The sequence below is a fragment of the Pseudophryne corroboree genome (assembly GCF_028390025.1).
Source record: "Pseudophryne corroboree isolate aPseCor3 chromosome 8 unlocalized genomic scaffold, aPseCor3.hap2 SUPER_8_unloc_6, whole genome shotgun sequence".
In the NCBI taxonomy this organism is placed as follows: Eukaryota; Metazoa; Chordata; class Amphibia; order Anura; family Myobatrachidae; genus Pseudophryne; species Pseudophryne corroboree.
In genome coordinates this window covers 236,959-261,654 of record NW_026967624.1, presented here as the reverse complement: position 1 = coordinate 261,654, position 24,696 = coordinate 236,959, and the positions used below count along the sequence as shown (strand labels likewise).

Sequence of the window (24,696 nt, the reverse complement as noted above, 5' to 3'; positions counted from 1 at the left end):
ACTAACACTATTGTTATTGTGAACAACATATATATATATATATATATATATATATATAATATAATTTTAAGTTTTTATACTTTAAGTTTCAAAGTTTAATGGGCAGGATACCCAAATATAAGGGGAGGGGTACAAGAGGACATGGAGGCTACAGCAAGAACCATTTGTTCTATGTCAGTAAATCTACTCTGAAGCTCGGTATTATGGAAAAATGTGGAAATATAATTTATTGGTGCATTTAAGTGATATTAATAAAACAGTATGCGGTTCTAGAATGATCAGCAATATCCGAATCAATCCTCCACCTGTATGTGACGGGGTCTTTCATATCTTCAGTTATATGAGGGAGATCCGTCACCGCTACTAGCGCTCAGATAGTATCGCCGCAGACATCACATGGCTCTTTGTCTTAGTTGAGTCCCAGTGACTCAAAGGGAACACGCTCTTATATACTGTAGTCTCTGCGCTGACTGCTGTGCCTGTCCGTGCCGGCCTGCTGCGCTGACTGCTGTGCCTGTCCTTGCCGGCCTGCTGCGCTGACTGCTGTGCCTGTCCTTGCCGGCCTGCTGCGCTGACTGCTGTGCCTGTCCTTGCCGGCCTGCTGCGCTGACTGCTGTGCCTGTCCTTGCCGGCCTGCTGCGCTGACTGCCGTGCCTGTCCTTGCCGGCCTGCTGCGCTGACTGCCGTGCCTGTCCTTGCCGGCCTGCTGCGCTGACTGCCGTGCCTGTCCTTGCCGGCCTGCTGCGCTGACTGCCGTGCCTGTCCTTGCCGGCCTGATGCGCTGACTGCTGTGCCTGTCCTTGCCGGCCTGATGCGCTGACTGCTGTGCCTGTCCGTGCCGGCCTGATGCGCTGACTGCCGTGCCTGTCCGTGCCGGCCTGCTGCGCTGACTGCCGTGCCTGTCCTTGCCGGCCTGCTGCGCTGACTGCTGTGCCTGTCCTTGCCGGCCTGCTGCGCTGACTGCTGTGCCTGTCCGTGCCGGCCTGATGCGCTGACTGCCGTGCCTGTCCATGCCGGCCTGCTGCGCTGACTGCCGTGCCTGTCCTTGCCGGCCTGCTGCGCTGACTGCTGTGCCTGTCCTTGCCGGACTGCTGCGCTGACTGCTGTGCCTGTCCTTGCCGGCCTGCTGCGCTGACTGCCGTGCCTGTCCTTGCCGGCCTGATGCGCTGACTGCCGTGCCTGTCCTTGCCGGCCTGCTGCGCTGACTGCCGTGCCTGTCCGTGCCGGCCTGCTGCGCTGACTGCCGTGCCTGTCCGTGCCGGCCTGCTGCGCTGACTGCCGTGCCTGTCCGTGCCGGCCTGATGCGCTGACTGCTGTGCCTGTCCTTGCCGGCCTGCTGCGCTGACTGCTGTGCCTGTCCTTGCCGGCCTGCTGCGCTGACTGCTGTGCCTGTCCTTGCCGGCCTGCTGCGCTGACTGCTGTGCCTGTCCTTGCCGGCCTGCTGCGCTGACTGCTGTGCCTGTCCTTGCCGGCCTGCTGCGCTGACTGCCGTGCCTGTCCGTGCCGGCCTGATGCGCTGACTGCCGTGCCTGTCCGTGCCGGCCTGCTGCGCTGACTGCCGTGCCTGTCCTTGCCGGCCTGCTGCGCTGACTGCCGTGCCTGTCCGTGCCGGCCTGCTGCGCTGACTGCCGTGCCTGTCCGTGCCGGCCTGCTGCGCTGACTGCCGTGCCTGTCCTTGCCGGCCTGCTGCGCTGACTGCCGTGCCTGTCCGTGCCGGCCTGCTGCGCTGACTGCCGTGCCTGTCCGTGCCGGCCTGCTGCGCTGACTGCCGTGCCTGTCCGTGCCGGCCTGCTGCGCTGACTGCTGTGCCTGTCCTTGCCGGCCTGCTGCGCTGACTGCTGTGCCTGTCCTTGCCGGCCTGCTGCGCTGACTGCCGTGCCTGTCCGTGCCGGCCTGCTGCGCTGACTGCCGTGCCTGTCCGTGCCGGCCTGCTGCGCTGACTGCCGTGCCTGTCCGTGCCGGCCTGCTGCGCTGACTGCCGTGCCTGTCCGTGCCGGCCTGCTGCGCTGACTGCCGTGCCTGTCCGTGCCGGCCTGCTGCGCTGACTGCCGTGCCTGTCCGTGCCGGCCTGCTGCGCTGACTGCTATCTTAAATCTCCGTCTGCATAGAGCTCTCCGATAAGCGGGTCTATGCGTTGCCAGGGATTGTGGCTTTGGTTGGGAGGGGGGAGGGGGATTGGGTGGGATGTGGCCACAGGGTGGAGGGATTGTTTTCCTGGGGGATTGCTGTGGAGGGCTTAGTTGTGTGGTCGTGGGGTTGGTTTGGGGGGTGCTGCTCTGTAATGTGGCTGAAGGGGGTGGGTTGGTTTTTCTTTGTGTGGTTGGGGCGGGGGGAAACGTCAGCAGTGGTCTGGCTCCTAGATTTCTTTACCATTTGTTAGGCCCTGTGTTCTATGCTGTACATATATATGTAACCGCGCCTGCTGTGTATGCTTACACAAGCTGCGGCCACACCTAGCCACACGGTTCCCACTGGTTCCTCCTCATGGATCAGGTCCGGCACAGTAGCTGGCAGAGGGTTGTGCTTTGAGTCACTGGACCTAGAACAGACGGAGAACTGATTTGCGCTTTACGCAATTCTTATGGAAGCAGGATACAATTGCAGTCATTGTAAAATAAAGGTCTTTATTGCTCAGAAAGTCTTAGAAAAGACTAAGGTGCTAAGGAGCATTCACAGCATAGAAGATGTCTCCGTGTTCTCCGCCCCATCAGCCCTTTATAGTCAGAAGACACAATACAGCGCGGGGACATCCTCCATATACTGTACCTCTAGGACTCGTATGTCAGTCAGACCAGCTTACAACACATACAAATGACATTTCAGAGAGGCTGCCCCGTGTCCTCCTTCCCTCTATATGTGTAACACGTGTACAGGAGACACTTTACATAGAGACACACGCAAGTCGCCTGGCGTGCACTGACCAATATCACCTCCTGCCAGGAGAGGACAATGACCACCCCATGTCCTGGTCACAGAAGATAGTGGTTCCTTATCCAGTACAGTCACATAAGTGCAGTTTTACTTAGGAGCATTTTAAATATATTGCAAAATACATAGAGCTGCGTTCCTGACTGAGCGTTGCGCTATATACATTTATATGGAATTACGTTACACATATATACATATTTCCTAGCACTAACCTATAAACCTATAAAATACATTAAATACATATTTCACATTAACAACATTACATTCAGCACATTCAAAAATGGCAAATGCGCCCCGGGTTTATCATGTGGGACAGCTATCCGGCCACAGTGGACATCGAGGATATGCGTTCCATCTACAGATTGGGGGGGGGGGGGGGGGGGGGGACAGCTTGTTAAAAACCCCAGAGGATTTTCAACATGTCGGCAGAATGGGGAAATGGGGCAGTAGATGTATGGGCCCTTTGATGCGAGATAGCCAGGGTAGTCCACTGAGAAATATACTGATGGGTACTCTGGTATAGTCTGAAGGACATAGTATATATATATATTCCCACTGCCGTGGAGTTACGGTACATTGAAGATCTGCGTCCCATTGAGGCTGGGCTGGAGATTTACACTTCCAGACCGAATGCAAAGAAAGGTACAAATAAGTAATCACTCCACTAGAATCACAATTAAACCACCCAGACGCTGTACCGGTCCAGGGCAATTTTACCTGCGTCCTGTACCCAATATACGATTTTAGGGTATCTGTAATATTCAGTGGTAGGAAGACCACATTTATCCTGAAGTCGGGCAAAGGGCTGAAGTGAAACCTGTCTTGCTGGGCTGATGAGAAACCCTGCCCGCCGGGCTGATGAGAAACCCTGCCCGCCATGCTGGAGAGAAACCTGGCCCCCCCGAGCTGGAGAGAAACCTGGCCCCCCCGTGCTGGAGAGAAACCTGGCCCCCCCGGGCTGGAGAGAAACCTGGCCCCCCGTGCTGGAGAGAAACCTGGCCCCCCGTGCTGGAGAGAAACCTGGCCCCCCCGTGCTGGAGAGAAACCTGGCCCCCCCGTGCTGGAGAGAAACCTGGCCCCCCCGTGCTGGAGAGAAACCTGGCCCCCCGGGCTGGAGAGAAACCTGGCCCCCCGTGCTGGAGAGAAACCTGGCCCCCCCGGGCTGGAGAGAAACCTGGCCCCCCCGGGCTGGAGAGAAACCTGGCCCCCCCGTGCTGGAGAGAAACCTGGCCCCCCCGTGCTGGAGAGAAACCTGGCCCCCCCGGGCTGGAGAGAAACCTGGCCCCCCGGGCTGGAGAGAAACCTGGCCCCCCGGGCTGGAGAGAAACCTGCCCCCCCCCGGGCTGGAGAGAAACCTGGCCCCCCGGGCTGGAGTGAAACCTGGCCCCCCGGGCTGGAGAGAATCCTGGCCCCCCCGAGCTGGGGAGAAACCTGGCCCCCCCGGGCTGGAGAGAAACCTGGCCCCCCCGGGCTGGAGAGAAACCTGGCCCCCCCGGGCTGGAGAGAAACCTGGCCCCCCCGGGCTGGAGAGAAACCTGGCCCCACCGGCTGGAGGGAAACCTGGCCCCCCCGGGCTGGAGAGAAACCTGGCCCCCCCGGGCTGGAGAGAATCCTGGCCCCCCGGGCTGGAGAGAATCCTGGCCCCCCCGAGCTGGGGAGAAACCTGGCCCCCCCGAGCTGGAGAGAAACCTGGCCCCCCCGGGCTGGAGAGAAACCTGGCCCCCCCGGGCTGGAGAGAAACCTGGACCCCCCGGACTGGAGAGAAACCTGGCCCCCCCGGGCTGGAGAGAAACCTGGCCCCCCCAGACTGGAGAGAAACCTGGCCCCCCCGGGCTGGAGAGAAACCTGGCCCCCCCGGGCTGGAGAGAAACCTGGCCCCCCCGGGCTGGAGAGAAACCTGGCCCCCCCGGGCTGGAGAGAAACCTGGCCCCCCCGGGCTGGAGAGAAACCATGTTGGGCATTACCCAACTAATAGATTGTTAAAGTACATTTTGTTGTATGTAGCAACCAGTCAGCATTAGGCCAACCTTACCGTCCTATACTCACAGGCAGGGTCGGACTAAGGGCCACATGGGGCTATACTGAGAAGTGGGCGTGTCCAAGGCCATGTGGGTGTGTAAGTCCCCTACACTATCAGCACCAATGTCTCCCTAAATATGTAAAAGTATAAAAATTGCAAAATTTTGTATGAAAAACAAATTGTAATACTTTTTTATGGCCGACCTTTTAGATGTGACAGAATATATGGCTTGTCCTAGTGACGTCTGGGGACCAAATGCTATACGTTCCTTCCATTCAACTTTCATCATGTGGACCGTATGGTATAGGGGGAGATGTATCAAATGGAGAGAGATAAAGTACTAATCAATCAGCTCCTAGCTGTCATTTTCCACACAGCCTGTAACATGGCAATTAGGAGCTGATTGGCTGGTACTTTATCTCACTACACTTTTTTCTCTCTCTCCCTCTCCAAGCTTTGGTACATACAATGTCATTGCCGCCAAAAATAATGTACCTATTCCACACATTTACTAAGATGAGAGTTCTGCCCATAGCAACCAATCAGCTTCCAGGTATTATCTTCTAGAAGGTGCTAGATAAATGAGAAGTAGAATCTGATTGGTTGCTATGGGCAACATCCCATCTTACATAGAACTCCCATCTTAGTAAATTGCTCCATTGCGTGGAATAGGTGCATTATTTTTGGCGGCAGTGACATTGTATAAGGCAGCAGCAGCACCGCCATGACACTTCATTTATCACAGGGGCCAAATTCATGTAAAAATAATCTTCCTGCCTCCTAGGATGAGCAATGTAGGTGGATGAAGCTTTGGGGAAAATCCAGAAATCCCTCTATACCAGATATTCCATTCCTGGAGAACAGCCGAGATATCCTGCTATTATTCATTGTACACACCGACAGATAATCCCAATATGCCGACTTCAGCAGAGACTCCTTCACGTGACAGAATTGTATTCTTACTAGAGATGAGCGGGTTCTCAGAGAACTGTACCGTACCAAACATCACCATTCCAGTCCGGTTACGAGCCAGGCTCGGGTTTTCCCACCTGACTCAGAAACAAGAACGCGGCAAAACGTCATCATCCCGCTGTCGGATTCTCGCGGGATTTGGATTCCAGATAAGGAGCAGCGTGTCGCAGCCATTATCACTCCAGTCTCGAAAAGTATATTGAGAGGACATGTCCTCAGTGTCTGTGTGGGCGGGAAAGTGGGGCGGCGAGTCTTATGCTGTGCCACACCTAGATGGGCCAATTGTTTGTGTCGCTTAGCTTAGTCATCCAGCTACCTCATTGCGCCTCTTTTTCTTCTTTGCATCATGTGCTGTTTGGGGCCTAGTTTTTATATCTGCCCTCCTGTCTGCCACTGCAGTGCCACTCCTAGATGGGCCAGGTGTTTGTGCGGCACACTTGTGTCGCTTAGCTTAGTCATCCAGCAACCTTGGTGCAACCTTTTGGCCTAAAAACAAAATTGTGAGGTGTTCAGAATAGACTGGAAATGAGTGGAAATGATTTGTTATTGAGTTAATAATACCGTAGGAGCAAAGTTACTCCCAAATTCTGTGATTTTAGCTGTTTTTATGTTTTTTCAAAAATCATCCAGATCCAAAACCTAAACACGAAAGTGGAATTAGAACTAAAACACAAAAAGTGCCCGCCGCACATCTCTAATTTTTAGTAACATGTCCCTATGCAAAGTCCCTGGTGCATTGTGAGCTTCCATGAGGCAATTAATCCTATCAACAGTGAGGTCTCCCAGGGAGGGCAGGAGGTTACGGGACAGGACAAGGTCTCCCAGGGAGGGCAGGAGGTTACGGGACAGGTCGAGGTCTCCCAGGGAGGGCAGGAGGTTACGGGACAGGTCGAGGTCTCCCAGGGAGGGCAGGAGGTTACGGGACAGGTCGAGGTCTCCCAGGGAGGGCAGGAGGTTACGGGACAGGACGAGGTCTCCCAGGGAGGGCAGGAGGTTACGGGACAGGACGAGGTCTCCCAGGGAGGGCAGGAGGTTACGGGACAGGTCGAGGTCTCCCAGGGAGGGCAGGAGGTTACGGGACAGGACAAGGTCTCCCAGGGAGGGCAGGAGGTTACGGGACAGGTCGAGGTCTCCCAGGGAGGGCAGGAGGTTACGGGACAGGACGAGGTCTCCCAGGTAGGGCAGGAGGTTACGAGACAGGACGAGGTCTCCCAGAGAGGGCAAGAGGTTACGGGACAGGTCGAGGTCTCCCAGGGAGGGCAGGAGGTTACGGGACAGGACGAGGTCTCCCAGGGAGGGCAGGAGGTTTCGGGACAGGACGAGGTCTCCCAGGGAGGGCAGGAGGTCACGGGACAGGACGACGTCTCCCAGGGAGGGCAGGAGGTTACGGGATAGGTCGAGGTCTCCCAGGGAGGGCAGGAGGTTACGGGACAGGACGAGGTCTCCCAGGGAGGCAGGAGGTTATGGGATAGGATGAAGTCTCCCAGGGAGGGCAGGAGGTTACGGGTCTCCCAGGGAGGGCAGGAGGTTACGGGACAGGTCGAGGTCTCCCAGGGAGGGCAGGAGGTTACGGGACAGGTCGAGGTCTCCCAGGGAGGGCAGGAGGATACGGGACAGGACGAGGTCTCCCAGGGAGGGCAGGAGGTTACGGGACAGGACGAGGTCTCCCAGGGAGGGCAGGAGGTTACGGGACAGGACGAGGTCTCCCAGGGAGGCAGGAGGTTATGGGATAGGATGAAGTCTCCCAGGGAGGGCAGGAGGTTACGGGATAGGACGAGTTATCCCAGGGAGGGCAGGAGGTTACAGGACAGGACGAGGTCTCCCAGGGAGGGCAGGAGGTTACGAGAAGGGAAGAGGTCTCCCAGGGAGGGCAGGAGGTTACGGGACAGGACGAGGTCTCCCAGGGAGGGCAGGAGGTTACGGGACAGGACGAGGTCTCCCAGGGAGGGCAGGAGGTTACGGGACAGGACGAGGTCTCCCAGGGAGGGCAAGAGGTTACGGGACAGGTCGAGGTCTCCCAGGGAGGGCAGGAGGTTACGGGACAGGACGAGGTCTCCCAGGGAGAGCAGGAGGTTACGGGACAGGACGAGGTCTCCCAGGGAGGGCAGGAGGTTACGGGACAGGACGAGGTCTCCCAGGGAGGCAGGAGGTTATGGGATAGGGTGAAGTCTCCCAGGGAGGGCAGGAGGTTACGGGATAGGACGAGTTATCCCAGGGAGGGCAGGAGGTTACGGGACAGGACGAGGTCTCCCAGGAAGGGCAGGAGGTTACGAGACGGGACGAGGTCTCCCAGGGAGGGCAGGAGGTTACGGGACAGGACGAGGTCTCCCAGGGAGGGCAGGAGGTTACGGGACAGGACGAGGTCTCCCAGGGAGGGCAGGAGGTTACCGGACAGGACGAGGTCTCCCAGGGAGGGCAAGAGGTTACGGGACAGGTCGAGGTCTCCCAGGGAGGGCAGGAGGTTACGGGACAGGAAGAGGTCTCCCAGGGAGGGCAGGAGGTTACGGGACAGGACGAGGTCTCCCAGGGAGGGCAGGAGGTCACGGGACAGGACGAGGTCTCCCAGGGAGGGCAGGAGGTTACGGGACAGGTCGAGGTCTCCCAGGGAGGGCAGGAGGTTACGGGACAGGACGAGGTCTCCCAGGGAGGGCAGGAGGTTACGGGTCTCCCAGGGAGGGCAGGAGGTTACGGGACAGGTCGAGGTCTCCCAGGGAGGGCAGGAGGTTACGGGACAGGTCGAGGTCTCCCAGGGAGGGCAGGAGGTTACGGGACAGGACGAGGTCTCCCAGGGAGGGCAGGAGGTTACGGGACAGGAAGAGGTCTCCCAGGGAGGGCAGGAGGTTACGGGACAGGACGAGGTCTCCCAGGGAGGGCAGGAGGTCACGGGACAGGACGAGGTCTCCCAGGGAGGGCAGGAGGTTACGGGACAGGTCGAGGTCTCCCAGGGAGGGCAGGAGGTTACGGGACAGGACGAGGTCTCCCAGGGAGGGCAGGAGGTTACGGGTCTCCCAGGGAGGGCAGGAGGTTACGGGACAGGTCGAGGTCTCCCAGGGAGGGCAGGAGGTTACGGGACAGGTCGAGGTCTCCCAGGGAGGGCAGGAGGTTACGGGACAGGACGAGGTCTCCCAGGGAGGGCAGGAGGTTACGGGACAGGACGAGGTCTCCCAGGGAGGGCAGGAGGTTACGGGACAGGACGAGGTCTCCCAGGGAGGGCAGGAGGTTACGGGACAGGACGAGGTCTCCCAGGGAGGGCAGGAGGTTACGGGACAGGACGAGGTCTCCCAGGGAGGGCAAGAGGTTACGGGACAGGTCGAGGTCTCCCAGGGAGGGCAGGAGGTTACGGGACAGGAAGAGGTCTCCCAGGGAGGGCAGGAGGTTACGGGACAGGACGAGGTCTCCCAGGGAGGGCAGGAGGTCACGGGACAGGACAAGGTCTCCCAGGGAGGGCAGGAGGTTACGGGACAGGACAAGGTCTCCCAGGGAGGGCAGGAGGTTACGGGACAGGACGAGGTCTCCCAGGGAGGGCAGGAGGTTACGGGTCTCCCAGGGAGGGCAGGAGGTTACGGGACAGGTCGAGGTCTCCCAGGGAGGGCAGGAGGTTACGGGACAGGACGAGGTCTCCCAGGGAGGGCAGGAGGTTACGGGACAGGATGAGGTCTCCCAGGGAGGCAGGAGGTTATGGGATAGGATGAAGTCTCCCAGGGAGGGCAGGAGGTTACGGGATAGGACGAGTTATCCCAGGGAGGGCAGGAGGTTACGGGACAGGACGAGGTCTCCCAGGGAGGGCAGGAGGTTACGAGACGGGACGAGGTCTCCCAGGGAGGGCAGGAGGTTACGGGACAGGACGAGGTCTCCCAGGGAGGGCAGGAGGTTACGGGACAGGACGAGGTCTCCCAGGGAGGGCAGGAGGTTACGGGACAGGACGAGGTCTCCCAGGGAGGGCAGGAGGTTACGGGATAGGATGAGGTCTCCCAGGGAGGCAGGAGGTTATGGGATAGGATGAAGTCTCCCAGGGAGGGCAGGAGGTTACGGGATAGGACGAGTTATCCCAGGGAGGGCAGGAGGTTACGGGACAGGACAAAGTCTCCCAGGGAGGCAGGAGGTTACGGGACAGGACGAGGTCTCCCAGGGAGGCAGGAGGTTACGGGACAGGATGAGGTCTCCCAGGGAGGGTGGGAGGTTACGGGACAGGATGATGTCTCCCAGGGTGGGCGGGAGGTTACAGGACAGGATGAGGCCTCCCAGGTAGGGCGGGCGGTTACGGGACAGGATGAGGCCTCCCAGGTAGGGCAGGAGGTTACGGGACAGGATGAGGTCTCCCAGGGAGGGCAAGAGGCTACGGGATAGGATGAGGTCTCCCAGGGAGGCAGGAGGTTACGGGATAGGATAAAGTCTCCCAGGGAGGCAGGAGGTTACGAGATAGGACGAGGTATCCCAGGGAGGCAGGAGGTTACGGGATAGGACGAGTTATCCCAGGAAAGGCAGGAGGTGACGGGCCAGAACGAGATCTCCCAGGGAGGGCAGGAGGTTACGGGATAGGACGAGGTCACCCAGGGAGGGCAGGAGGTTATGGGACAAGACGAGGTCTCCCAGGGAGGGTAGGAGGTTACGGGACAGGGTGAGGTCTCCCAGGGAGGGTAGGAGGTTACGGGACAGGGTGAGGTCTCCCAGGAAGGGCAGGAGGTTACGGGACAGGGTGAGGTCTCCCAGGGAGGGCAGGAGGTTACGGTACAGGGTGAGGTCTCCCAGGGTGGGCAGGAGGTTACGGGATAGGAAGAGGTCTCCCAGGAAGGGCAGGAGGTTACGGGACAGGACGAGGGCATACAAGCTCCGTAATTCCTCTGATTATATTGTTACGCCTTGAACAGTCCTCCGAATTTGCTAGCTTGTCTTTAAGTACAGAGCGTTCCATCAAGTAGTATCATGGGCTGTTAAGAGCTCGTTATGATAAACCACCGGCTCCTGCATTTCATTATTTAGTTTGTCAATATAGTCTCTCAAACTGGACAAGTCCCACAGAGGCAGCCGCACCAGCAGGGCAGGAAGGGGTCTCCGCAGTAGTCCCTGGCAGGAGAGGATGTGGCCTTGAGCTCCAGCAGCAGCAAAATAGAGGTCCTGGTGCTGGGGCAGTGCTAGGCTGAGGAAAGGCCTCAGCTTTCTAGGAAGTTCCAGGCACGTCGGCGTCTCCACACAGGAGCTCAGGATTTGGGATTGCAGGCAGTGCACAGGTTCTGGTAACCGGTGGTAAGGGAGACCCGGGTCACACAGCTCCAGGGAAATGCGGGTGTCCAGGATGGTCACTGAGTCGTTCCCCTGTCACCAGTGTATTTATTGAACGATCAAGGTCCAAAGTTCATTGTAGAAAAATATGAAATGGACGGTATTCACTAAGTCCTTGTGAGGATTCATTTAGCTTACTCTGTATAACGGCTGACTCTCTGTCTACCCCAGATACATTGGGGGCTTCCCAGGAACGGCCATGCCCTTTATCTATAATGTGCTGGACCGTGCGCATGAGGAGGGATAGGAGGACAATCTATAGCGCCCATCAGTTTATAGATTATTACTTGTTTCATTTACTGTATAGTAATATTTGGCGCTTTGTCACACGCAGCCGGTGTTTATCAATATTCCCAAATAATTCCCATAATCCTGCATCAGAATCATCCGGTATATATCTCATTCCATGGAGGGAAAGGTGTAAATGACATCCCATGATGTGACGGCAGCAGTCTACGATCCCCCGGTAATGTACAGGCTGCTGCGTGCTGTGATCTCTCCACACATCCGTGCACTTCCCTGCAGTCCTAAATCCGCCTCATGGATAAATGCAGTATCCAACCATGATGATGTCACAAAGTGGTCAGCGGGGCCAATGGGAATTGTCCATGGATGCTGCCTATATTTATAATAGCCCGCCCTCCCCGCTATAGCAGTGACACAGGAATTGGTGCCTCTCCTTTCAGATCTGTGATGCTCTGCTGTTCTCCTTCTCACAGGTGGTCCTGCTCCTGCCCCTTCACAAGCCAAGAGGAGTCCCCCTGGTGTGGATGATGGTACGGTTGGGGAGCGCCTTGCCCCCAGGAGGGGCAGCGGATCAGTGGGAGGGGGTAGCCGGCCTCCCCCTCCTTCCAGTCCTATGGTTAGCCACGCTCACAACCCCAACAAGGCAGAAATTCCAGAGCCACGCAAAGAGGCCCCACCCACAACTGTAAGTACATGCCCCTCCCACCTCTGTGTGCTTGATGTGTGTTGGGTAATGATAAGGACAGAATAACTAGTGGAGCAGTGGTCTCTCCAGGATGCGGTCAGGACACTGACAGTCAGAATCCCGATAACATTCCGAAGGTCAGAATCCCCACAGCAGCACCCAACAGTCAGAATCCTGACAGCAGCATTCCGACAGTCAGAATCCTGACAGCAGCATTCCGACAGTCAGAATCCTGACGGCAGCATCCCAACAGTCAGAATCCTGATAGCAGCATCCCAACAGCAGCATTCCGATAGCAGCTTTCTGACAGCAGCATCCTGTCAGAATCCCAACAGCAGTATCCCAACAGTCAGAATCCCCACAGCAGCACCCAACAGTCAGAATCCTGACAGCAGCATTCCGACAGTCAGAATCCTGACAGCAGCATCCAAACAGTCAGAATCCTGACAGCAGCATCCCAGCAGTCAGAATCCTGACAGCAGCATCCAAACAGTCAGAATCCTGATAGCAGCATCCCAGCAGTCAGAATCCTGATAGCAGCATCCCAACAGTCAGAATCCCAACAGCAGCATTCCGATAGCAGCTTTCTGACAGCAGCATCCCGTCAGAATCCCAACAGCAGCATCCCAACAGTCAGAATCCCCACAGCAGCAACCCAACAGTCAGAATCCCAACAGCAGCATCCTGATAGCAGCATCCCAGCAGTCAGAATCCTGATAGCAGTATCCCAACAGTCAGAATCCCAACAGCAGCATTCCGATAGCAGCTTTCTGACAGCAGCATCCTGTCAGAATCCCAACAGCAGTATCCCAACAGTCAGAATCCTGATAGCATCCCAGCAGTCAGAATGCTGATAGCAGCATCCCAGCAGTCAGAATCCTGATAGCAGCATCCCAACAGTCAGAATCCCCACAGCAGCAACCCAACAGTCAGAATCCCAACAGCAGCATCCTGATAGCAGCATCCCAGCAGTCAGAATCCTGATAGCAGCATCCCAGCAGTCAGAATCCTGGTAGCAGCATCCCAGCAGTCAGAATCCTGATAGCAGCATCCCAGCAGTCAGAATCCTGATAGCAGCATCCCAACAGTCAGAATCCCCACAGCAGCAACCCAACAGTCAGAATCCCAACAGCAGCATCCTGATAGCAGCATCCCAGCAGTCAGAATCCTGATAGCAGCATCCCAGCAGTCAGAATCCTGGTAGCAGCATCCCAGCAGTCAGAATCCTGATAGCAGCATCCAAACAGTCAGAATCCTGATAGCAGCATCCCAACAGTCAGAATCCCCACAGCAGCAACCCAACAGTCAGAATCCCAACAGCAGCATCCTGATAGCAGCATCCCAGCAGTCAGAATCCTGGTAGCAGCATCCCAGCAGTCAGAATCCTGGTAGCAGCATCCCAGCAGTCAGAATCCTGATAGCAGCATCCCAGCAGTCAGAATCCTGATAGCAGCATCCCAACAGTCAGAATCCCCACAGCAGCAACCCAACAGTCAGAATCCCAACAGCAGCATCCTGATAGCAGCATCCCAGCAGTCAGAATCCTGATAGCAGCATCCCAGCAGTCAGAATCCTGGTAGCAGCATCCCAGCAGTCAGAATCCTGATAGCAGCATCCCAGCAGTCAGAATCCTGATAGCAGCATCCCAACAGTCAGAATCCCCACAGCAGCAACCCAACAGTCAGAATCCCAACAGCAGCATCCTGATAGCAGCATCCCAGCAGTCAGAATCCTGATAGCAGCATCCCAGCAGTCAGAATCCTGGTAGCAGCATCCCAGCAGTCAGAATCCTGATAGCAGCATCCAAACAGTCAGAATCCTGACAGCAGCATCCAAACAGTCAGAATCCTGACAGCAGCATCCAAACAATCAGAATCCTGACAGCAGCATCCAAACAGTCAGAATCCTGATAGCAGCATCCCAGCAGTCAGAATCCTGATAGCAGTATCCCAACAGTCAGAATCCCAACAGCAGTATCCCAACAGTCAGAATCCCAACAGCAGCATTCCGATAGCAGCATTCCGACAGCAGCATCCCGTCAGAATCCCCACAGCAGCAACCCAACAGTCAGAATCCCAACAGCAGCATCCTGATAGCAGCATTCCGACAGCAGCATCCCGTCAGAATCCTGATAGCAGCATCCCAGCAGTCAGAATCCTGATAGCAGCATCCCAGCAGTCAGAATCCTGATAGCAGCATCCAAACAGTCAGAATCCTGAAAGCAGCATCCAAACAGTCAGAATCCTGATAGCAGCATCCAAACAGTCAGAATCCTGACAGCAGCATCCAAACAGTCAGAATCCTGACAGCAGCATCCCAGCAGTCAGAATCCTGACAGCAGCATCCAAACAGTCAGAATCCTGACAGCAGCATCCAAACAGTCAGAATCCTGACAGCAGCATCCCAGCAGTCAGAATCTTGACAGCAGCATCCAAACAGTCAGAATCCTGACAGCAGCATCCAAACAGTCAGAATCCTGACAGCAGCATCCAAACAGTCAGAATCCTGACAGCAGCATCCCAGCAGTCAGAATCCTGACAGCAGCATCCAAACAGTCAGAATCCTGACAGCAGCATCCAAACAGTCAGAATCCTGACAGCAGCATCCCAGCAGTCAGAATCCTGACAGCAGCATCCAAACAGTCAGAATCCTGACAGCAGCATCCAAACAGTCAGAATCCTGACAGCAGCATCCAAACAGTCAGAATCCTGATAGCAGCATCCCAGCAGTCAGAATCTTGATAGCAGTATCCCAACAGTCAGAATCCCGACAGCAGCATCCCAACAGTCAGAATCCCGACATTAGCATGCCAATGGTCAGAATCCCGACAACAGCATCCCAACGAATCCTGATAGTAAGTACAGGGGTTAAGTACTAGAAGGATGGTTAGGTCAGAATCCTGACAGCAGTACCCCGACAGTCAGAATCCCGACAGTCAGAATCCCGACAGTCAGAATCCAGACAGGAGCACCCCAACAGAATCCCGACAGGAGCTACCCAACAGTCAGAAACCTGACAGTCAGAATTCCGACAGGAGCACCCCAACAGAATCCCGACAGGAGCTACCCAACAGTCAGAATCCTGAAAGTCAGAATCCCGACAGGAGCACCCCAACAGAATCCCGACAGGAGCACCCCAACAGTCAGAATCCTGACAGTCAGAATCCCGACAGGAGCACCCTAACAGAATCCCGACAGGAGCTACCCAACAGTCAGAAACCTGACAGTCAGAATCCCGACAGGAGCACCCCAACAGAATCCCGACAGGAGCACCCCAACAGTCAGAATCCTGACAGTCAGAATCCCGACAGGAGCACCCCAACAGAATCCCGACAGGAGCACCCCAACAGTCAGAATCCTGACAGCAGCATTCCATCAGAATCCCAACAGAATCCCAAGAACAGCATTCCAACAGTCAGAATCCCGACATTAGCATGCTGATGGTCAGAATCCCGACAACAGCATCCCAACGAATCCTGATGGTAAGTACAGGGGTTAAGTACTAGAAGGATGGTTAGGTCAGAATCCTGACAGCAGTACCCCAACAGTCAGAATCCCGACAGGCGCACCCCAACAGTCAGAATCCTGACAGTCAGAATCCCGACAGGAGCACCCCAACAGAATCCCGACAGGAGCACCCCAACAGTCAGAATCCTGACAGCAGCATTCCATCAGAATCCCAACAGAATCCCAAGAACAGCATTCCAACAGTCAGAATCCCGACATTAGCATGCCGATGGTCAGAATCCCGACAACAGCATCCCAACGAATCCTGATGGTAAGTACAGGGGTTAAGTACTAGAAGGATGGTTAGGTCAGAATCCTGACAGCAGTACCCCAACAGTCAGAATCCCGACAGGAGCACCCCAACAGTCAGAATCCTGACAGTCAGAATCCCGACAGGAGCACCCCAACAGTCAGAATCCTGACAGTCAGAATCCCGACAGGAGCACCCCAACAGAATCCCGACAGGAGCTACCCAACAGTCAGAAACCTGACAGTCAGAATCCCGACAGGAGCACCCCAACAGAATCCCGACAGGATCTACCCAACAGTCAGAGTCCTGACAGTCAGAATCCCGACAGGAGCACCCCAACAGAATCCCGACAGGAGCACCCCAACAGAATCCCGACAGGAGCACCCCAACAGTCAGAATCCTGACAGTCAGAATCCCGACAGGAGCACCCCAACAGAATCCCGACAGGAGCTACCCAACAGTCAGAAACCTGACAGTCAGAATCCCGACAGGAGCACCCCAACAGAATCCCGACAGGAGCTACCCAACAGTCAGAATCCTGACAGTCAGAATCCCGACAGGAGCACCCCAACAGAATCCCGACAGGAGCTACCCAACAGTCAGAATCCTGACAGCAGCATCCTGATGGTGAGGTTCAGGCTGCCGGGGGACAATGGTTTATGTCAGGCTGTGGGAGGGGTGGGTTAGGTTTAGGGATCGGGTTAAAATACTGGGATCCGTCGGGTCTTTGATCGTTGGGATACCGCTGTCTGCATCCTGACCGCCGGGATCTGATACTCTCTCCATCTCTCCCTAGGGTGAGTACACGGTTTTCTTACCCTCATTAGGCCAGTGTGGAGATGGGTGATTTGTAGAACATTTATTACTGGTAGAAGTCGTTCACGCTGTGACCTCATATATAGGGGAGGTGTACAAACCTTCTAACGTGTTGTCCATAGCAACCACAGAAACTTCTCTCTATTATGTATGTAGTACATCCTGTGATGAGAAACACCTCCTCTGCCTTGGCTGCTGCGTGTACTTATGGGAGTCATTAGAAAGCAGGACAGTATAGAGGAAAGGAATAACCGTGCCCTATAGCGTGGTCACAGACCATCAGTAGCTGGCACTGCAGCCTGTATATGTACTACACTGGCGTGTTTATAGTCCAGAGGGCATTTCTTTATACTTACCCCGCCGGAGTCCTGCGCCAATGGCAGGAGCGCTGCACAAATTACAAGGAATACTTTTAGAACAGGGGTTCCCAAACGCGGTCCTCGAGGCACCCCAAAGGTCCAGGTTATAAAGATAGCCCTGGATCAGCACAGGTGGTTAAAGCAAATTGATTGAGGTGCTAATGAAGTCACCTGTGGCCAAGCAGGGATACACTTACCTGGACTGTTAGGGGCCTTGAGGACTGTGGTTTGGAACCTCTGCCTTAGTGCATTAGAATTCCATATCCAAGGACATCATCCCACAACAGGGACATCTAGTGGCAGGATTGTATTACTGCAGTCGTCTTTCATGCACCATCTAGAAATGGAATGAATAAGTAATTTGTTATTTGACATGATGTGCTTTGTAGTTCTACAACTGTATTGACTTCATTTCCTAAATTGCCACTTGAAGGTTACTAATGTATTACTAATCAAATGTCACAAATGGAAAGCATCATATACTCTTTGCACAATACCATATTTCTGCAAAAGTCCAGCCCACAGACCCAGGCATTGACATGAGCCAGTCAGTTGTACCGGAGTTTTCATTACATGGTCACCTGTCTCCCTCAGCGTAATTCCAGTAGCATAACATCTGTACTGGTGCCACTAACACCAACATCATCATCCTTCTAGTCAGTGCGCTAGAGGCGGAGACCCAGCAGCAGTATAATCCTGAGCTCTGATGTCATCACCTCAGTGTATTTATAATAACTCATTACTATTAGCAGCACCGTGTATTTAGCAGCAGTCATTAAAACTTACACACACTCATACACTCACACTCATAAACCCACACTCACTCATACACTCACACACACTCATACACTCCTAAACACACACTCACTCATACACTCACACACATGCACTCACTCACACATAATCTCACTTACACACACTCTCACTCACATATACACATACACACTCTCACTCGCACGCACACACACACACACACACACACACACACACACACCCACACACACACACACACACACACACACACACACACACACACACACACACACACTCCCACACACTTTCACTTACACACACTCACTCATACACTCACACACATGCACTCACTCACACATACACATAATCTCACTTACACACACACTCACTCACATATACACATACACACTCTCTCTCTCTCTCTCTCTCACACACACTCACATATACACACACATACACACTCTCCCTCTCTCTCTCTCTCTCTCTCTCTCTCACACACACACACACTTACACCCACACACACACACTCCCACACACTTTCACTTACACACACTCTCACTCACATATACACATACACACTCACGCACACACACACCCACACCCACACACACACACACACACACTCCCACACACTTTCACTTACACACACTCTCACTCATACACTCACACACACTCTCACTCACTTTCACTTACACACACTCTCACTCACATATACACACACTCTCACTCACGCACGCACACACACACACCCACACACTCCCATACACTTTCACTTACACACACTTTCACTCGTACACACACACACTCACACAAACTCTCTCACTCACACACTCCGCTGCTACAAAGAATGTAATAAATTATGCAAAAAGGAAATTAGAGCAGCTAAAATAGAAAATGAAAACTAATTGAGAAGGAAAGCAAATCAAACCCCCAGTATATCAATGGTAAAAGGATAAAAAAGGACAACATAGGACCCCTAACAAGCGAACTAGGCGAATTGTTAAATAGTGACAATGAAAAAGCAGAGATATTGAATAAATTCTTCTCATCGGTATTTACTAGAGAGGAAAGAATGGTGGGAATAGAACAAGATATCAGTAAAGATAATGACTAAAAATATTTAATTAAGTGAGGAAGTAATCAAAGAGCGACTACAAGAAATAAAGATGAATAAATCTCCGGGGCCGGATGGACTGCACCCAAGGGTTCTAATGGAGCTAAGCGAAGAGATAGCAAGGCCATTGTACTTAATCTTTAAGCTTCTGTTACAACAGCCATGGTTCCCAGGGACTGGTGAATAGCAGATGTTGTGCCACTATTTAAAAAGGGAACTAAATCTAATCCTGGAAATTACAGTCCGGTAAGTCTGACATCTATAGTGGGGAAGATACTGGAAGGTATATTAAGGGAAAGTATTCAGGAGTATTTGGGGAGCTTAAACATAGTTAGTGGGAACCAGTATGGGTTTGTGAGGGATAGGTCATGTCAAACTAACTTTATTAGCTTTTGTGAAGACGTAAGTGCAAACTTAGACCTTGGAAACGCTGTGGATGTGATCTTTTCAGATTTTACGAAAGCATTCAACACAGTGCCACACGCGAGGCTGAGTCTCAAATTAAGAGAGCTTGGTTTTTGGAGACAGGGTGGGAAACTGGTCAGACAATAGGGAATAGGGAGTGGTGGTCAATGGAACATTTTCAATCTGGACTAAAGTATCAAGCGGTGTACCTCAAGGGTCTGCACTAGGGCCTCTACTGATTAGCATATTTAGGAATGATATAGGAGATGGTATTGAGAGTAAAGTAACATTTTTGCGGATGATACTAAACTGTGTAGGATAATGAGATCAGATCAGGATGTTGACTCTTCAAAGAGACTTAAACTGGGGGTTTGGGCAACAAAGTGGAGTATGAGGTTTAATATAGAGAAATGTAAAGTTATGCATTTTGCAATCAAAAACAAACAGGCGATCTATACATTGAATGGGGTAATTCTTGGCAAATCAGTAACGGAGAAGGATTTGGGGGTGATCATTGATGGCAGACTTAGCAGTAGTGCCCAATGTCAGGGTGCAGCAGTGAAGGCCAATAAGGTGTTAGCGTGCATAAAACGAGGAATAGAGACAAGGGAAGACAGAGTAATCCCGTCACTGTATAAATCATTGCTGCGGCCCATCTAGAATACAGTGGACAGTTCTGGGCTCCGCACTATAAAGAAGACATAATAGAGCTAGAGAACGTTCAGAGATGAGCTACAAAATAGATTAAAGGCTTAGGGGGGTATCCAATTAAGTGCCATTTTTTCGACTGGAGTCGTTGGAATATGAGGGAAGGCTGTTTAGGTTAGATATGTTTACACTAGAAAAGAGGCGTCTAAGAGGAGACATGAATAATATCTTCATATACATCAAGGGACAGAGGAGAGCGCCTTATTCAGATCTCATAGCAAACCAAAAAAAGTCAGCAATTGTGCAAAATCATGTGCACTGCAGGGGGGGAGGGGGTGGATGTAATATGTGCACTGTGGGGGAGGTAGATGTAACATGTGCAGAGAGAGTTAGATTTGAGTGGGGTGTGTTCAAACTGAAATCTAAATTGCAGTGTAAGAATAAAGCAGCCAATATTTACCCTGCACAGAAACAAAATAACCCACATATACACACACACACAGTCAGTCAGTCAGTCACACACACACACACACACACACACACACATACACACTCTCTCTCTCTCTCTCTCTCTCTCTCACACACACACACACACACACACACACACACACACACACACTGTCTCAGACACACTATTCACTCTCTCTCACACACACACTGGTGGTCATTCCGAGTTGTTCGCTCGTTATTTTTTTTCCGCAACGGAGCGATTAGTCGCTAATGCGCATGCGCAATGTCCGCAGTGCGACTGCGCCAAGTAAATTTGCTATGCAGTTAGGTATTTTACTCACGGCATTACAAGGTTTTTTCTTAGTTCTGGTGATCGTAATGTGATTGACAGGAAGTGGGTGTTTCTGGGCGGAAACTGGCCGTTTTATTCGTGTGTGCGAAAAAACGCTGCCGTTTCTGGGAAAAACGCGGGAGTGGCTGGAGAAACGGAGGAGTGTCTGGGCGAACGCTGGGTGTGTTTGTGACGTCAAACCAGGAACGACAAGCACTGAACTGATCGCAGATGCCAAGTAAGTCTGGAGCTACTCAGAAACTGCTAAGAAGTGTCTATTCGCAATATTGCGAATCTTTTGTTCGCAATTTTACTATGCTAAGATTCACTCCCAGAGGGCGGCGGCTTAGCGTGTGCAAAGCTGCTAAAAGCAGCTAGCGAGCGAACAACTCGGAATGAGGGCCACTGTCTCTCATAGACACTGTCACTTATTCACTCACTCTCACTTATTCACACACATTCACTTTTATATATACACACACACTCTCAGACACTCTCATTCATACACACACACACACTGTCTCTCATAGACACTCTCACTTATTCACACACACTCACTTTCACTTCTATATATACACACACACTCTCAGACACTCATTCATGCACACACACACACACACACACACACACACACACACACACACACACACACACACACACACACTGTCTCTCATAGACACTCTCACTTATTCACACACTCTCACTTATTCACACACACTCTCACTTATTCACACACACTCACTTTCACTTATATACACACACACTCACTGTCTCTCATAGACACTTTCATTCATTCACACACCCACCCTCATTTACATTCACACTCACTGTCTCTCACAGACACTCATTCACTCACACTCACTTATTCACACATACACTTGCACACACGCTGTCATTCAGTTTCTCACACACACACACACACACACACACACACACACACACACACACACACACACGCACACTTTCCCCATGGTATTATAATAATCAGCTTGTGATGTTTGTAATGATTAGATGAACACGCCTCCCGGAGTGATGGGCAGAAGGAACACGTATGTTTGCACAGATCGCCATGGTTCTGAGCGACATTCTCTCCTCCACAATGGAAAAGAGAACAGGTGAGTCCTGTGATGTTAGGATGGGAAAGAGAACAGGTGAGTCCTGTGATGTTAGGATGGGAAAGAGAACAGGTGAGTCCTGTGAGGTGAGGATGGGAAAGAGAACAGGTGAGTCCAGTCAGGTGAGAATGGGAAAGACAACAGGTGAGTCCTGTCAGGTGAGGATGGGAAAGAGAACAGGTGAGTTCTGTGAGGTGAGAATGGGAAAGAGATCAGGTGAGTCCTGTGAGGTGAGGATGGGAAAGAGAACAGGTGAGTCCTGTGAGGTGAGGATGGGAAAGAGAACAGGTGAGTCCTGTGATGTGAGGATGGGAAAGAGAACAGGCGAGTCCTGTCAGGTGAGAATGGGAAAGAGAACAGGTGAGTCCTGTGATGTGAGGATGGGAAAGAGAACAGGTGAGTCCTGTGAGGTGAGGATGGGAAAGAGAACAGGCGAGTCCTGTCAGGTGAGAATGGGAAAGAGAACAGGTGAGTCCTGTGATGTGAGGATGGGAAAGAGAACAGGTGAGTCCTGTGAGGTGAGGATGGGAAAGAGAACAGGTGAGTCCTGTGATGTGAGGATGGGAAAGAGAACAGGCGAGTCCTGTCAGGTGAGAATGGGAAAGAGAACAGGTGAGTCCTGTGATGTGAGGATGGGAAAGAGAACAGGTGAGTCCTGTGAGGTGAGAATGGGAAAGAGAACAGCTGAGTCCTGTGAGGTGAGAATGGGAAAGAGAACAGGTGAGTCCAGTCAGGTGAGAATGGGAAAGAGAACAGGCGAGTCCTGTCAGGTGAGAATGGGAAAGAGAACAGGTGAGTCCAGTCAGGTGAGAATGGGAAAGAGAACAGGTGAGTCCTGTCAGGTGAGAATAGGAAAGAGAACAGGTGAGTCCTGTGCGGTGAGAATGGGAAAGAGAACAGGTGAGTCCTGTGATGTTAGGATGGGAAAGAGAACAGGCGAGTCCTGTGATGTGAGGATGGGAAAGAGAACAGGTGAGTCCTGTGAGGTGAGGATGGGAAAGAGAACAGGTGAGTCCTGTGAGGTGAGAATGGGAAAGAGAACAGGTGAGTCCTGTGAGGTGAGGATGGGAAAGAGAACAGGTGAGTCCTGTGAGGTGAGAATGGGAAAGAGAACAGGTGAGTCCTGTGAGGTGAGGATGGGAAAGAGAACAGGTGAGTCCTGTGAGGTGAGAATGGGAAAGAGAACAGGTGAGTCATGTGATGTGAGAATGGGAAAGAGAACAGGTGAGTCCTGTCAGGTGAGAATAGGAAAGAGAACAAGTGAGTCCTGTGCGGTGAGAATGGGAAAGAGAACAGGTGAGTCCTGTGATGTTAGGATGGGAAAGAGAACAGGTGAGTTCTGTGAGGTGAGAATGGGAAAGAGAACAGGTGAGTCCTGTGAGGTGAGAATGGGAAAGAGAACAGGTGAGTCCTGTGAGGTGAGAATGGGAAAGAGAACAGGTGAGTCCTGTGAGGTGAGAATGGGAAAGAGAACAGGTGAGTCCTGTGAGGTGAGGATGGGAAAGAGAACAGGTGAGTCCAGTCAGGTGAGAATAGGAAAGAGAACAGGTGAGTCCTGTGATGTTAGGATGGGAAAGAGAACAGGTGAGTCCTGTGAGGTGAGGATGGGAAAGAGAACAGGTGAGTCCTGTCAGGTGAGGATAGGAAAGAGAACAGGTGAGTCCTGTGAGGTGAGGATGGGAAAGAGAACAGGTGAGTCCTGTCAGGTGAGAATAGGAAAGAGAACAGGTGAGTCCTGTGATGTTAGGATGGGAAAGAGAACAGGTGAGTCCTGTGAGGTGAGGATGGGAAAGAGAACAGGTGAGTCCTGTGAGGTGAGAATGGGAAAGAGAACAGGTGAGTCCTGTGAGGTGAGAATGGGAAAGAGAACAGGTGAGTCCTGTGAGGTGAAAATGGGAAAGAGAACAGGTGAGTCCTGTCAGGTGAGGATGGGAAAGAGAACAGGTGAGTCCAGTCAGGTGAGAATGGGAAAGAGAACAGGTGAGTCCTGTCAGGTGAGAATAGGAAAGAGAACAGGTGAGTCCTGTGCGGTAAGAATGGGAAAGAGAACAGGTGAGTCCTGTGATGTTAGGATGGGAAAGAGAACAGGTGAGTCCTGTCAGGTGAGAATGGGAAAGAGAACAGGTGAGTCCTGTGATGTGAGGATGGGAAAGAGAACAGGTGAGTCCTGTGAGGTGAGGATGGGAAAGAGAACAGGTGAGTCCTGTGAGGTGAGAATGGGAAAGAGAACAGGTGAGTCCTGTGAGGTGAGGATGGGAAAGAGAACAGGTGAGTCCTGTGAGGTGAGAATGGGAAAGAGAACAGGTGAGTCCTGTGAGGTGAGGATGGGAAAGAGAACAGGTGAGTCCTGTGAGGTGAGAATGGGAAAGAGAACAGGTGAGTCCTGTGATGTGAGAATGGGAAAGAGAACAGGTGAGTCCTGTCAGGTGAGAATAGGAAAGAGAACAGGTGAGTCCTGTGCGGTGAGAATGGGAAAGAGAACAGGTGAGTCCTGTGATGTTAGGATGGGAAAGAGAACAGGTGAGTCCTGTGAGGTGAGGATGGGAAAGAGAACAGGTGAGTCCAGTCAGGTGAGAATGGGAAAGAGAACAGGTGAGTCCTGTCAGGTGAGAATGGGAAAGAGAACAGGTGAGTCCTGTCAGGTGAGAATAGGAAAGAGAACAGGTGAGTCCTGTGCGGTGAGAATGGGAAAGAGAACAGGTGAGTCCTGTGATGTTAGGATGGGAAAGAGAACAGGTGAGTCCTGTCAGGTGAGAATGGGAAAGAGAACAGGTGAGTCCTGTGATGTGAGGATGGTAAAGAGAACAGGTGAGTCCTG

The 24,696-nt window shown here is 52.9% G+C and overlaps 1 protein-coding gene across 2 annotated transcripts in view; it reads left to right on the top strand.

The window, feature by feature from the left end:
• The window catches only part of MARK4 (microtubule affinity regulating kinase 4), a 404,265-nt gene that overhangs the window by 196,583 nt on the left and 182,986 nt on the right, over positions 1-24,696 (top strand). For both annotated transcript variants that reach the window (XM_063950480.1, XM_063950481.1), the window contains 2 exons: positions 11,920-12,131; positions 21,775-21,878. In XM_063950480.1, coding sequence (XP_063806550.1) covers positions 11,920-12,131; positions 21,775-21,878 — 316 coding nt within the window. The remainder of the gene's footprint in view (positions 1-11,919; positions 12,132-21,774; positions 21,879-24,696) is intronic.